Consider the following 15941-nt stretch of genomic DNA (forward strand, 5'->3'; position numbering starts at 1 on the left):
TGGAATTGAAACCTGGATTGCGGGGAGCAAGTTTGGCAAAGATAGAAATAACCACATTAATAATTCTAGTTATACGTCTTTTGCTGGGTTGTTGCATCATACCCATTCTGAGAAATGTTCTCATGAGGAGTTTTGCAACACAGATGAATGTTGTGGCAACTACTAAAAGGATTAAGTTTCAACTGGCTGAGATGGTAACTGGACAGCTGGATTTGTTCCCTATTCCAGATTATATAATGGACAACAGTTCAGTCAATGCTCTCATTGCGTTGTTTTCATAGTAAAAGCTGTAAAAAGACACTGTACTCTACCTGCTCAGCAGCAAACAGCAGACACAGTTGGAAACTAGCTGGTGAAAACAGTGGAGCATTTAGCAGCTAAAGAGACAGATTTTTCTCTCAGCAGTTGGTGGAGACCAAAACAGAGCTACAAGAGAGAGACTACTGGACTGACGTTCATCCAGAGGACTCCTAAAGAATCATCATGCTCGTCTCTAATTGCTGGTTGTGGAAATAAACAACTGTTTGACAACAACTTGGTTTGGATTGTAACTTGGATTGTGGGGTGCAAGTTTGGCAAAGATAGAAATAACCGCATTAATAGTTGGGGGTTGTGCATGAACGGCACATTAGACTGCTCATAAGCTCTTTACCTTTTGAAACTACATGTAATATAATGTAATATATGATAATGGATTATATTCTGTACAATATTTTATTGTGAGATTTTGGCGTCATCATTTGATCAGTTAACGCAGATGTACTTGCATTCCTTATGACTGATACTATGAAGTATCCACTGTTTTTGATATGCGGTTGTGGTGTTTTATGTATTCAGCTAATTATCATATGTTAAGTTACCAAAGGATTGTATTTCTGACTTATGCTCACATTCATATGCACACTTAGATTTCATGTTTTGAATTACACATAACTGCACCATGCAGGCAAGTGCAAACTTTGAAGGTGTTTTGCTGTGCTTACATTTATAACTTTGTTTTTAATAACCCATGTTAACTATATAATCAGTTACAATCAATGCAAGCTGAGAACGTGGTCACCCATAGATAGAATTACAATGACAAATTTAGTGTAGGATGTTAAGGGAGCCATAGAGGAATTTCCCAACAGACAGCAAAAGCTAAACCAATGCTAAACCGGTGCTATACTTATGGTAAACTGATTCTAAACAAATGCTACATGCATGCTAAACATATTCAAACAAATGTTAAGTGAAGAGGCTGAGAGTCTGTTGGGTTTTTGCCTTCACATGCATTGGCTGATGGTTTAACTGTTAAAATGATTAAATGCTTGATTGACTGATGGGGTTGGATGACCACCAGAGGGGGGGATATATAGTGTAAATGACCTGGGATAAACTGTTGTTGTGTGGGGTCCATGTCATTGGTCCGACATCCCATTAGTCTGACTGTCCGCGGTGCTGAATGGCTCCCGGTGGGCGTATTTCTACCTTGACAGTGCGCCGTGACCGGCTCTGGGTCAGCTGGGATAGGCTTGAGGCGAAGCAGGCTCACAGCTTATGTGTTAGTTCTTTTTCATTTTAACCCACACCATGATCTTTTCCTGACCCTAACCAAGTGGTTTTTGTGCCTAAACCTAACCAGACCTTAACCACAGGGCATCATGATGATTTCGGAATGGACTTCGGAACAGTGGGTTTAATATGGTCGGAACAATGGGATGTCGGACCAATGGGCTGTCGGACCAATGGGCAGTTCCCTTTGTGTGAATATATAGTGTGCGTGACCTGACATAAAGTCTTATTGTCCTGACATGACTTCAGCAAAAATGGTCTTTGTGACTTCAACGAAATGATGTGGCAAGATTCCAACCAAATTTGTTTATGTAAGGAGAAGCAATTGTTCTCTGAGCTGGTTGCCTGAGTGGCAGGAAATAACACTTGGAATACTAAGTGTAGTACTGGGAAGTACCTACAGTACCTACTATGTTTGTTTGACACACATTATAAATTGTCATGATGTACCAACTCTTTGGCTTTCTCGCAAGTAAACCCTCAAATGTCCAGTCCTGTGTTTTGAGTCTCTTTATTCTACAACACAACAAGCTACAAACTGATGCCCAACACTTGTTGCTACAGACGGGGGTGACATTTACTTCAATTCAGTTAAAAAGAACTCAGTTTATCCTGAAGGAAATTCTTGTGCCAGAGAATGTTGAAAGTTATGGTAACACAAAAACAACCAGTGGGTTCCTCGGGTCAGGATCACTGACTGGACCCAGTTTTAAAAACAGTAGAGTATTAATAATCTGGCAAAATAGTTAAATATAAAAGGAGCAAAAGCAAAAACAGTGCCTAATAGAGTAACAATATGAGAACGATAAGTACGTGAGTTATTAAAAATGAACTGAAATGGTGGAAAAAAGCAGACTGCGAGGGCAACACTGTGTCACAATTGTTAGCATTGTTGCCTCACAGCAAGAGGGTTCTTGGGGTTGAATGGTTGTCTGTCTCTATGTGTCAGCCCTGTGATAGTCTAGTGACCTGTCCAGGGTGTACCCGCCTCTCATCCAATGTCAGCTGGGATAGGCTCCCAGCAGGATAAGTGGTTACAGAAAATTAAGGAATGAATGAAAGCAGACTGCACCTGATAATCAGAGTTATCTTGTATATGATATAACAATGAGAAGTAGTATTGCACATGATTTTAAAAAAAAGTGATTATGCACAACATTGACAAGTGAAATGCTACAAATAAAAGTTGAGCTGGCCTCAACTTTTCTCAGCGCTTCAATGACGCAGTGAAGCGTCAACCAATCACATGTTTCTGTTACTCCCTGTGGTACAGTATTATTTAGTGAAGATGACGCTATGCTAGATTTCAGTGCATTTCAGCGCACACGTGGATACAATGGGGCAGCGAAATGTTATGTCAAAATGGGGCTCAGACAGTGATCAAACACAGATATTTTTTGACCAAATACAAACTTTAGATTTGGTTCAGTCGAGGGGGCTTTGTAGCAGACACACACAAGCCAATGATGACGCAATGAGCACTTGGGAAACACTTCAACAGCAACTCAGAGATAATGTAGTGGGCCACACTGTTGCTTTGTCACTCGTGGTGTGAACTTAGCACAAGACAATCCTGCAAAGGCAGGTTGTTTGATGCGTTAATTTAGACAGTCTCCCTATGTTGCAAACTCTACCTTTTACTTTTCGTTCTTTTCCAGTAAATTTAACTTTGAACTGACATAACAGAATAATGGGCTGGTAACAGCCAAAAGAGGCTTCTTGAGTGAACAGCTACACTTACCACAAGCCTGACAAGAGGATGTTCTGTTGCTTTGGTGATACAGAATCTACAGTAGTCAGCTATTTGACTTGGAACTGTTCCCTTCAAAAACAGAAAACATCCTCATGTCCAACTTGAGGGAGTGGATGCTGTCCCCTGCAGCCCCCTTGAAGCCCACACCTGTGACTGTCACCAATATTTACAGTAGATATACAATCACATGATCATATATTTATTCTAGGTGTGTCTGTAGCTCTGATTTTAAGCCCTTCTTTAGCGACAACACAGCACCACAAGCAGACTGAAAAAACACAGAACTTGATCTTTCAACATTAGTGTGAATTCTGCCAAATCAACAAAAATCACTGGATGAAGCTTTTTACGAGATCCTGAGTCAGAAACAGCCCGGTAAACAGACTTTAATGAGGAAGCAGCAAGTGTGTGAAACTCATAATCTTATTCTGACAGACTACAAAGTAAGATCATGGCATGATGTGCACAGGAAAAATAGAGAAATTAAAATTGACTTAATTAAATGCAAACTTTTGTTCTTTGCCACTTGTATCTGCATGATGCATCACAGCAGGCCAAGGCAAATGAATGACATTGAAAGTGTTAGTAGCAACATATTGAAGTTATTAGATAAACTTACATATTTTCAATGGTTGCATTTTGTCTTTCAATTAGATGAAGGTTTTGCTTCTCCTGATGATGCTGACAGCATGTGCTGCAAGTCCTCAAGGTAAAAAAAAAAAATCTTACAAGTGGATACCAAAAGGACTGTAGAGCATTTGTAATATACGAATAGCAAACTGTATATACTTAAAACTGACATATACACGGACTGTTCTTGCCATACCTTGAACAAAAATGAGTTCTCTTGTTTAAGGTTTAAGTCCAGCTTGTTAGCTGGAGAAGTGTAATGTCTGAGTGTGAGGGATAAATTACTACTACTACTACTACTACTACTACAACTAATAAAAATAATAATGATAATAATAATAATAATAATAATAATAATAATAATAATAATAATAATCATGATAATGATAATAACATAGTGCTTTTCGGAGTCCTCAAAGACACTTCAATAGAGTAGGATAGTAGTTGTGGGTCTTGTTACCAAATAAAGTATTTAATGTGAACCCTGATTGTTTTAAGTCTTTCATCATAACTTAATGTGAGTATGTTTTTATTAAAGGACATACATTTGCATTACTCAACACAGTCAAAAATACTGATGTTCATTCCTTTTTCAACCAGCAGTTATATGCAGAAGAAAACAATCAACATAACTTTGTGCAAAAAACAAAGACAATAAGTAAACTATAAAAAGCTAAATGGGATATCAAAAAGGGTGTGTTAACAACACTCTCTCTCTCTCTCTCTTTGCATTGGACTTGTTATCCTCCTTAAGTCCCACGCCTGGATACAGACTGTCCAATCATAATGTACCATTAGACTGTGCTCCATCGACTCTAATGCAACCATTTCAGATTTCCTTCATTTTCAGGCTGGTTTTGTGGATTTGGAGCTAAATGTTGTGCCGCGGGCACGTCGTGTATTAATGATACTCGTTACCTGGAGAGTTTGGAAAAAGATATATGTTTCTTCCCTGTTGCAAAACCAAAATCGGACCCTGAAAAGTATAGGGTTAGTGTGTGGGCTCCATGCTTATTCTGACAGCTTGTAGAACCATCACAAAGGGGCGGAATGGCTCTATTCTGGGGCCTCTCTGCCTTTCCTCTGGCCTACACAGAAAGCCTCTTCCACATGGAAAGCCTAAGGCAGAGAGAGCACACCTCCCTGCCCTTCCATTTGCCTAAATGAGAAGTCTAAGGCAGGGAGAGCAGCAACAAAGACCCCCCAGTAACAGAACAGAGCCAGCATCAATGACAAACAGAAATTACACTGATAAGTCAGACACAGCGTGAAAAGGACTAACGCTATGCTAATTTTTTGTAATACATGGATACATTATCTCCACTAATATTTTATTTCTCTCTATTTTTAGATCTGTCGGGTAAAATGTTCACCTTTCCACAACAAACCAACACAGCTTGTGTGCAGCTGATGACAACAAGACAGCAGTTCAGTGCCATCACAGTCTGTCTCAGGTAGACTTCACTGGTTTAAATGAATTAAGGAACCCACTGTATCTCTCACTGTGAAAGGGCAGCATGCACAATCACTTCTTTCCAATACCTACAGGTTCATCACTGACCTCAGCAGAGACCACATTCTTTTCTCTCTGGCCACACCCTCTGCTGACAATGACTTCTTGATCTTCAGGCATGCTGTAGAGGATGCCGTCAATGTATTTAGTAGAAACAAATTAGCAGCATTTACAGCGCAGGACTACAAGTTGAACATGTGGCACTCCATTTGTTCCACATGGGACTCTGCGTCTGGTCTGGTGCAGCTGTGGCTTGATGGAAAACCTTCGATGAGGAAATTCGTCAGCTCTGGAACAAACATCAGAGGATCCACTATAATCATCTTAGGACAGGTACAGTTTTATTGCTAAGCGCTATTTAATCTCTTGAATTTCTAGATCTAAAACAATTATTGGGCACCATTCATGCTATTTATCTGCGATCACTACAGGAGCAGGATTCCCACGGTGGGGGGTTTGACTTGAAGCAGTCTTTCGTTGGCATGATATCTGATGTCAACATGTGGGACTACGTCCTCTCCTCCTGTGAGATTCAAAAGTACGTGGATGAACTCAACTTCACTCCAGGAAATGTCCTCAAGTGGAGTGCGCTGGAGTACCAGATCACCGACAGAGTGCTGTTAGAAGATAAACAAAAAACAATGTCCTGTTATTAAACCATTTAAACAGAACTATCATTGAGTGTCTTATCTTGCAAAGTCAAACATCTGGTTTTCTGTCATTTACAGGATATCATTTAATCATGCCAACATTTTGTCATAAAGTCCCCCTCCATTTAAAAATGTGTTTTTCTTACTTTTATGTTCCCTTAAATAAATGCTCTTGACTATACTGTCTTGTATCTATGCAATGTTTGTCACAAGATAGGTGTTTTCATATTTCTCTACTGAAGGGGGGCCATGTCTGTGCCCTCCCCTAAAACCTGAGATTCAAACATATGCTGACATAGCAAGATTAGGTACATGACGAATTGGGTGCTGCAGGGATGACGTTTATTTGTAGGCCAATATGGATGTTAACATTGGTTCCCTCAAAAAAAAAAACAATGGAAGTTTCCCACTGGATTTTGGGTGAAACTAGGCCCTGTGGCAAACAAGAGTTTATGATACACAAATACACCACAGTCGCATGACATCGCCACAATAATGAGGCCGTGACACCTTCTTTGGTGTGATAACATCTTGTCGTCTCATTTAGCCCCTTGTTAGTAACCGCCTTTTTTAAGACACGAACAAAACACACTCTTGAGCTTGCATTAACCACAGACCTTATTTAAGACATCTAACTTTCAAGTCAAGTTACTCAGTTACTCTGAATGAAGAAAGAATGGAACATCTGTGTTAGTCACGAGTGATCAACATTTAATCTATGTGCAGATTAATTGTTAAGTACAGATGAACAGCGCTTGCATGTGTAACAGGGATAGATGCATTCAAAACGCAAAAACAACACACAGATAGTACAGGAAGTATTTAAGAAAAAGGACTGACACCATTATTTCATTCAGATGTAGTAAAAACAAGACAGTGATTCAGATTTTGTAACATGTACACCTACTTCTCTTCAGCTTTATGTACTTCATAATGATGTCCATTTGTAATACATAACAATGGCTATTTCAACATGAGGAAGAGCTTTCAGTCTAAAAGTTTCAGCTTCAGCTTCAGTTTTGCTTATTCAGCGAAAAACACTTTGGGTGCAATAACGCTTTTTTACATGACATGAATCTGAGTCCAGAAAATATAGAAGTAGATAAAGGAAGGAAACACAGAGGAGCAGAGAGATTTAAGGAAGCAGTGAGTGTACAAATCTCACAGTCCAACCACTGATCACAACATCCAGACACAGATTTCAAGGTAAGACATGCAAAACTGTACAATATAGAAATATAAAATGCTTTTTTTTTTTTTTTTTTTTTACCTTTTCCAACCCGTATTGTTTATTGTTGCAGTCTGAGGTAACAAAGAGTACACAGAGTATCAGTAGCAGCTTAAAAATGTTGGATTCACTGGATCAGAAATGCAAACTGTTTCTCATGGTGTCTTTTTGTCTTTGTATTAGATGAAGTTTTTGCTGCTCTTGGTGATGCTGACAGCGTGTGATGCAAGTCCGCAAGGTAAAAAAAAAATATACAGTACAGGCCAAAAGTTTGGACACACCGTCTCATTCAATGCGTTTTCTTTATTTTCATGACTATTTACATTGTAGATTCTCACTGAAGGCATCAAAACTATGAATGAACACATGTGGAGTTATGTACTTAACAAAAAAAGGTGAAATAACTGAAAACATGTTTTATATTCTAGTTTCTTCAAAATAGCCACCCTTTGCTCTGATTACTGCTTTGCACACTCTTGGCATTCTCTCCATGAGCTTCAAGAGGTAGTCACCTGAAATGGTTTTCCAACAGTCTTGAAGGAGTTCCCAGAGGTGTTTAGCACTTGTTGGCCCCTTTGCCTTCACTCTGCGGTCCAGCTCACCCCAAACCATCTCGATTGGGTTCAGGTCCGGTGACTGTGGAGGCCAGGTCATCTGCCGCAGCACTCCATCACTCTCCTTCTTGGTCAAATAGCCCTTACACAGCCTGGAGGTGTGTTTGGGGTCATTGTCCTGTTGAAAAATAAATGATCGTCCAACTAAACACAAACCGGATGGGATGGCATGTCGCTGCAGGATGCTGTGGTAGCCATGCTGGTTCAGTGTGCCTTCAATTTTGAATAAATCCCCAACAGTGTCACCAGCAAAACACCCCCACACCATCACACCTCCTCCTCCATGCTTCACAGTGGGAACCAGGCATGTGGAATCCATCCGTTCACCTTTTCTGCGTCTCACAAAGACACGGCGGTTGGAACCAAAGATCTCAAATTTGGACTCATCAGACCAAAGCACAGATTTCCACTGGTCTAATGTCCATTCCTTGTGTTTCTTGGCCCAAACAAATCTCTTCTGCTTGTTGCCTCTCCTTAGCAGTGGTTTCCTAGCAGCTATTTGACCATGAAGGCCTGATTGGCGCAGTCTCCTCTTAACAGTTGTTCTAGAGATGGGTCTGCTGCTAGAACTCTGTGTGGCATTCATCTGGTCTCTGATCAGAGCTGCTGTTAACTTGCGATTTCTGAGGCTGGTGACTCGGATGAACTTATCCTCAGAAGCAGAGGTGACTCTTGGTCTTCCTTTCCTGGGTCGGTCCTCATGTGTGCCAGTTTCATTGTAGCGCTTGATGGTTTTTGCGACTCCACTTGGGGACACATTTAAAGTTTTTGCAATTTTCCGGACTGACTGACCTTCATTTCTTAAAGTAATGATGGCCACTGGTTTTTCTTTAGTTAGCTGATTGGTTCTTGCCATAATATGAATTTTAACAGTTGTCCAATAGGGCTGTCGGCTGTGTATTAACCTGACTTCTGCACAACACAACTGATGGTCCCAACCCCATTGATAAAGCAAGAAATTCCACTAATTAACCCTGATAAGGCACACCTGTGAAGTGGAAACCATTTCAGGTGACTACCTCTTGAAGCTCATGGAGAGAATGCCAAGAGTGTGCAAAGCAGTAATCAGAGCAAAGGGTGGCTATTTTGAAGAAACTAGAATATAAAACATGTTTTCAGTTATTTCACCTTTTTTTGTTAAGTACATAACTCCACATGTGTTCATTCATAGTTTTGATGCCTTCAGTGAGAATCTACAATGTAAATAGTCATGAAAATAAAGAAAACGCATTGAATGAGAAGGTGTGTCCAAACTTTTGGCCTGTACTGTATATTCAAAAAATCCTTCTTCAACTGAGAGAGTTTGTTGCCATTTACCTTTGAGTGTTGTTTTCGTCATGCAATTCTATTGAAAATAGGACAGACTAAATAGGGCAAAATATGTTAAATATCCTTACCTAAATGACCAGTGTTACACACGAGTAATTTTCATCAAACACGTTTCTACAGAATTACAAATCTATGATACTGACGGAAAACAAACAAACAAAAAAAGCAGTATGTTTTAATGTCAAACTTGGTTGCCTCTGTGATTTCATAACTTACTGAAACTGTGTAATTCGGGACATTTTCTTGACTTGACACAGCTAGAACGCTGGTGCTCATTCCTCTTTCAATCAGGAATTAACAACTTTATTTGTGAGGAATATAACCTTCAGGTGAACGTGTGCACAACAAATAGACACTGGACAAAGCAATAAGCAAAGCAAAAAGCTAAGTGGAGTAGGTAGGTGTAGAGATTTCGGGCGGGAAGCAGAAGGCAAGTCCCCCCTTATTATTTCAAACATGAAAGTAGCAGAGGACTTTTTTTTTTTTTTTGACAAAATTAAAGACGTTTATACCCTACATTCATGTAAAAAAAAAAAAAAGGCACAAATTGGTGCATAGAAACTGACTGAAAAGCAGGAAATTAAGTCTCTTGCGGAGGACCCCCAAACCCCTCTGTTTTATATATGAGCAAAATAACACTGAAATGCTCATGCCCTTGCTTACATGTGTAAAAATAAAGCTCAAGAGCCTGTTGTTCATATGGTGCTGTATGTTCCTAAATTCCTGTAGTGACTTTCAGTATATGATAAATTCATCATATGCCATGTGTTACCCAGTTTATAATAATAATGATAATAATGACAGAATTAATGATAATGTGTTAATCAACTTCACCACATTGTAATCTATTTTCCCCCCTCTCTCTTCTCAGATCTGTCAGGTAAAATGTTCACCTTCCCGCAACAAACCAACACAGCGCGTGTGCAAATTACTACACCAACAAATGAGTTCAATGCTGTAACTGTGTGTCACAGGTAACACTGAATTTTTCAAAATGCATTAAAACAACCCCCTGTATTGCTGACTGTGAAAATGATCATGCACGATATTGTCTTTGCAACGCTTACAGGTCCTTTACAGACCTCAAAAGAGACCACATCCTTTTCTCTCTGGCCACACCCACGAATTCCAATGCCTTCCTGATTTTCTGGGATGAAACAAACAAGGAGATCGAGCCCCACATCAAGGATAAAAAGTCAGAATATGGAGGGCAGGACTACAAGCCGAACATGTGGCACTCTGTTTGTACCACATGGGACTCTACGAGTGGACTGACACAGGTGTGGTTCGATGGACAACCAACGATTAGGAAATTCGTCAGCTCTGGAACAAGCATCAGAGGATCCACTATAATCATCTTAGGACAGGTACAGTTTTATCAATACACACCATAGCTAAAGACAAGTATCGTGCAGTTTACCTTTTATTTACTGTATCTCAAACCTTTTGAGTTTTTCCTTATCCGCTGCGAGGGTCATAAGGACAGAGGGATGTCGTATGCTGTAAAGCCCTGTGAGGCAAATTGTGATATTGGGCTTTATAAATAAAATTGATTGATTGATTGATTGATTGAAACCTCTGCAATCAACAGGAGCAGGATTCCCACGGTGGGGGGTTTGACTTGAAGCAGTCTTTCGTTGGTATGATGTCTGACGTCCACATGTGGGACTACGTCCTCTCCTCCTGTGAGATTCAGAAGTACATGGATGAACTCAACTTCACTCCAGGGAATGTCGTCAACTGGAGTGCGCTGGAGTACCAGATCACCGACAGGGTGCTGGTAGAAAATAAACAAACGACCTGTTACTAAACTTGAAAACAAAACTATCACCGTCTTATCGCTGTCTTGTGAAACTGAAATCTGGTTTTCTGTAATAAAAAGGCTATCATTTAATCATGCCAACATCTTGTCATAAATCATTTCTCATGAACAAAACAAGTGGTACTTAACAAAATCCCTCTCTCCTCTGTTTTACATATGAGCATGTAAAAGATGTTAAAGAGCTGAAAATCAACTGGTTCTCCGTTTATAGGGTGTGTTCAGTGCAGTGACGTCATTGTCAAGTGTGGTTACACATGCATGCAATATAGCATACAGTTTTACACTGAAACAAGAGTCCAAATAAACGCAGTCCACCCACCTTGGTGCAATGAACAAAAACACCAACAACATGTGCAACTACACAGAGCAGACTACCACCTAGTGAGAACTGCATTGTTACTGCATATGTCCCATACTACACAAATAATAATCTGAGAGAGCATGACAGGCTCTTGATGTTGTTGTGGTGTCAAGTTGTTTTATCTAAACTGAATGAAGAAAGCGTGGAACATCTTTAACAGTTGGTATGTGTTAGTCACAAGTGATCAACCTTTAATCTATGTTGCAGATCAACTGCTGTGTACAGATTACAGCTCATGCACAAAAACAACACGCAAATAGTGAAGGAACTATTTAAGAAAATACTGTCCCGAGGATTGACACAGTTATTTTATTCCTGAAAACAAGACAAAAGTGCGAAAAACTGTGAGTATTTCATAACAATGTTCATTTGTAATACAGAACAATGACTCATTCAACACGAGGCGGGGCTTTTAGTCTAAATTTTGTTGATTCAGTGAAAAACACATTGTGTGTGATAACGTCTTTTTTTGTTAACAACGGTTCTGATGCCAGAAAATACTGAAGTAGATAAGGGAAGGAAACACAGACATGCAGAGGGAAATAGGGAAGCAGTGAGTCTACAAATCTCACAGCATATTTGTCTCTGATCACAGCATCCAGAAACAGATCTCAAGGTAAGACATGCAAAGCTGCAAAATGTAGGATTTTAAAAATGACTGTATTATGATATCAATGTTTTTTTATTTTTAGTGTTATTTTACCATTTCCATTTCCATGTTTACTGTGACAGTCCAAGGTAAATAAGAATAAATTAATTTGTAGTTTTTGGCAGACAGAGTATTAGTAGCAGCTCAAAGTGTTGGATTCACTGGCTCAGAAACACAAAAAGCGCTTTTCATTTTTGTGTCCTTGTATTAGATGAAGTTTTTGCTGCTGTTGGTGATGCTGACAGCGTGTGATGCAAGTCCACAAGGTAAAAAAAAAATATATATATATATATATATTTATATCCTTATCTAACTAAGAGAGTTTGGAGCAGTCTGCTGCCATTTATCTTTAGCTTTTCCTACACACAGGTCATGCAATACTCTTCAAGGCACAAGACAAATCTTTTCCTTATTCATGAAACAAACATGAGGTTTTGCAGTAGCCTATATTAATGCCAGACTTTCAAACTGGGCAAAATATATCAAATATCTTTACCTAAATTGCCAGTGCTGTCTCTTGGCATATGCAGTACCCATTGTATTAGTCATAGTAATAATATTCTTTTCCATTTTCACATACTTTTTGCATGCATAAGCAAATTATGCATTAGCTAATATGTTTCTAAATGACAAGGATTAACAAATGTAATGCCAACAAAAAAGTAAACAGCAGAGTGTTATGTTTCAATATCAACCTCGGACGTTTTTATGATTTCATATTTCATAACTGATTGTGCATTTGTTTAATTCCGGACACTGGTGCTCATTACGCTTTGAATATGGAACTAATCACCATTTGCAGAGGGAAATGACCTACATTTGAATTTGTGCACAATTAATAGATTCTGGACAAAACAATAAGCAAACCAAAAAATGCTTTGTGTCTCTCTTTGTATAAGATTTGTGGCTGACATATGAGCAATTATTTCCTCCCTCAAAGTTAGTCAGGTTTTAGCTTCACCGTATGGTTATGTTCATTGTAATCTATACTAAAAAACAAAACTCCCTCTCACTTCTCAGATCTGTCGGGTAAAATGTTTACCTTCCCACAACAAACCAAAACCGCTCGGGTAAGGCTAACAGCATCAAGACGGGATTTCACTACTTTAACCGTGTGTCACAGGTAACACTTAATGTGCAAAGTGCATAAAACAACCCACTGCATCTGACTGTGAAACACATCATGCATGATTATAACTTTGCAACACTTACAGGTCCTTTACAGACCTCAAAAGAGACCACACTTTCTTCTCTATGTCCACACCCGCGAATTCCAATGCCTTCCTGATGATCTGGGATGACGCAAACAAGGAGATGGAGCCTCATATCTGTGATAAAAAGGCAGAATATGGAGGGCAGGACTACAAGCCGAACATGTGGCACTCCATTTGTACCACATGGGACTCTGCGTCTGGTCTGGTGCAGCTGTGGCTTGATGGAAAACCTTCGATGAGGAAATTTGTCAACTCTGGAACAAGCATCAGAGGATCCACTATAATCATCTTAGGACAGGTACAGTTGGATTAATACGCACCACAGTTAAAGATCTTTAAACAAATCCTGTATATCCTAATGTTGTCTCTGGTGTACAAATTTTATTACAAGTATCGTGCAGTTTACCTTTTATTTACTGTATCTCAAACCTCTGCAATCTACAGGAGCAGGATTCCCATGGTGGGGGATTTGACATGATGCAGTCTTTCGTTGGCATGATGTCTGACGTCCACATGTGGGACTACGTCCTCTCCTCCTGTGAGATCCAGAAGTACATGGATGAACTCAACTTCACTCCAGGGAATGTCCTCAACTGGAGTGCGCTGGAGTACGAGATCATCGACAGAGTGCTGTTAGAAGATAAGCGAAAACTAATGACCTGTTAGCTTATGACGAAACCATCTATATTTTAGAGAGTAATCGACATCTAAAGTATAACTAAAGTTCAATGAATATTTGTGAACATGAGCTACTTTCTCTCAAAGCCAGAAACCAAAGAAGTAAGACATGTAATGTCATGGTATAAAGTCTGGGGCTGCTCCACAGACAATGAATGGGAGACTGATTGGACCCATAGAATGAGCTTAGTTCTACTGTATTGTTCTCAGTTCTGAAACAGAAGATGTACCTTTATACTCACCTAGAATATCCACAACAGCTCCCCCAAATTATTATATATGGAGCAGATCTAGATTTTATACCCTATGACATCGCAAATTTGAGTTTTAGCTCTCTAGTTTTTTGATTTTGGAGTGAGTTGTTCATCTTTGCTAATATTTTTGGACTGTCTTCGACCAACGTACCCTCATAAAATGGTTCCTATGATGTCCTATGATGATCTTTAACGTACAGTTATATAATAACTCAAAGTTACAGAGGTTAGGTTAAGGCAAGTAAAGTTACTGTGGTTAGGTTAAGAATACTGAATGTAGCTGGTGCTGACAAGAGCATTGTTTACATGTTGCCATGACAACACCGGAAGTCATATGTGAGATCCCTTTATAATAGTTGAGTGGTTTTCTTGTGCTGTTCTGGGGGACTTTGTTTGCTGTCGAGCTGGAGTTATTATTGTGTTGTCTTTGTTAAATTCATGATAATAAATATGTTTTCTTTGTAAATCACATGACCATGACCCGGAGGTTAATGCAGAGAGAAAAGACGGGCGGAAACTGAAGGTGACTGAAATGCCAAGTGTAAACAGTGGACTTTTATGCTCCCTTCTATGATCCTACAGCTGGTCTCCCAGGCGAACACTTTTTCATGGTGTTCCATGATACTTCTATGAGCAATTAATGTAAACATGGACATCAGTATGAAGCGTGGACTCTTTCATGACCAGTGTAGATACAATGAAACATGTTGAGGACATACCTGAAAATGTTGCAAAGTTCACTTAAAGTCCCCAGGCTTCCAAATATGCGTCTCTTTACAACACCACTCAGGACTGCTTCCTTGTTTACTCCTGTCATCACAATGTTCTCGTGATCACAGCCTTTCAAAATACAAGGGATATGTATGAATTTGGGTGCATTACTTTTCGTAGGAAATCATACAAACAGTTAATAAGAGCAGCTTGCTTAGACTATGAGAATAGTGTGAATGAATTTTGAAAATTCCACTGAAAGTTTCACTTTTCTAAGATGGAAACAGGAACTGCGAGAGTCCAATGGATTTAGGGACCACAATGTGACATTCAGCAGTGTTTTACAACATGCAGTTTTTAAGTAAATGTCAGTCTACAGTCTGTGTATGCATCGATTATGCTCACTAACATTATTTCTGATATATATTCATTTCCCTATAGCTTGGAATAAAAAGTGCATCAAATCACATTATTGTGATAATCAGACACAGAATCATCCCTCTACATCTAAGCCTGTGGATCTGACAGCTTGATTTTTTTTAAGGTCATGCCCCCTACTGGACAAACTTTGATGAATGCACCTTTAATTGAGATTTGATCTTTCTATGAATTGCACTGATCTTGGCACCTGTCTGCATTTTTCTGACACTGAAATAAACAATGTCTTGATTCAATGGGACAGCAATACTTTGTAGTTACTTGTCTATATGTGAATGGGCCTGTGCTTAAAGTATTGGCAGAGAGCTAAAGTTTCTCTGTGTTTCATCACTTCTCAGAGTTCTTTGATAGTAAATCACACACACACACTCCCACATGGACTTTTGTTCATGCAATTCATTCCGTTCAGACAAATGCTGGCAGTCTCTTAATGGGTAAAACTATGAGTCTGTCCCATGGATCCACATTCATCATGAAAAGAACTACACTGGTACAGTAATTAACATTTTTGGGCACACATATATAACCTACATTTTGTCCCCA

The 15941-nt window shown here is 39.3% G+C and overlaps 3 protein-coding genes across 3 annotated transcripts; all 3 read left to right on the forward strand.

Moving 5' to 3' along the window:
- Positions 1 to 3807: 3807 nt before the first annotated feature.
- On the forward strand, positions 3808 to 6271 carry LOC117266430 (mucosal pentraxin-like). Its single transcript, XM_033641630.2, has 4 exons — positions 3808 to 4016; positions 5289 to 5391; positions 5486 to 5783; positions 5882 to 6271. The coding sequence occupies exons 1-4, from the start codon at positions 3962 to 3964 to the stop codon at positions 6104 to 6106; spliced, it is 681 nt and encodes a 226-aa protein (XP_033497521.1). The 5' UTR covers positions 3808 to 3961; the 3' UTR covers positions 6107 to 6271.
- An 894-nt stretch (positions 6272 to 7165) lies between these two features.
- On the forward strand, positions 7166 to 11176 carry LOC117266218 (C-reactive protein-like). The gene is made up of 5 exons (XM_033641277.2): positions 7166 to 7306; positions 7512 to 7566; positions 10143 to 10245; positions 10341 to 10638; positions 10863 to 11176. Exons 2-5 carry the CDS (start codon positions 7512 to 7514, stop codon positions 11079 to 11081), a joined length of 675 nt encoding a protein of 224 aa, XP_033497168.1. The 5' UTR covers positions 7166 to 7306; the 3' UTR covers positions 11082 to 11176.
- A 765-nt stretch (positions 11177 to 11941) lies between these two features.
- On the forward strand, positions 11942 to 15634 carry LOC117265459 (C-reactive protein-like). The gene is made up of 5 exons (XM_033639957.2): positions 11942 to 12070; positions 12315 to 12369; positions 13124 to 13226; positions 13318 to 13615; positions 13762 to 15634. Exons 2-5 carry the CDS (start codon positions 12315 to 12317, stop codon positions 13981 to 13983), a joined length of 678 nt encoding a protein of 225 aa, XP_033495848.1. The 5' UTR covers positions 11942 to 12070; the 3' UTR covers positions 13984 to 15634.
- The last annotated feature ends 307 nt before the right edge of the window (positions 15635 to 15941 follow it).

Source organism: Epinephelus lanceolatus, chromosome 10 (assembly GCF_041903045.1).
Source record: "Epinephelus lanceolatus isolate andai-2023 chromosome 10, ASM4190304v1, whole genome shotgun sequence".
NCBI classification, from domain to species: Eukaryota; Metazoa; Chordata; class Actinopteri; order Perciformes; family Serranidae; genus Epinephelus; species Epinephelus lanceolatus.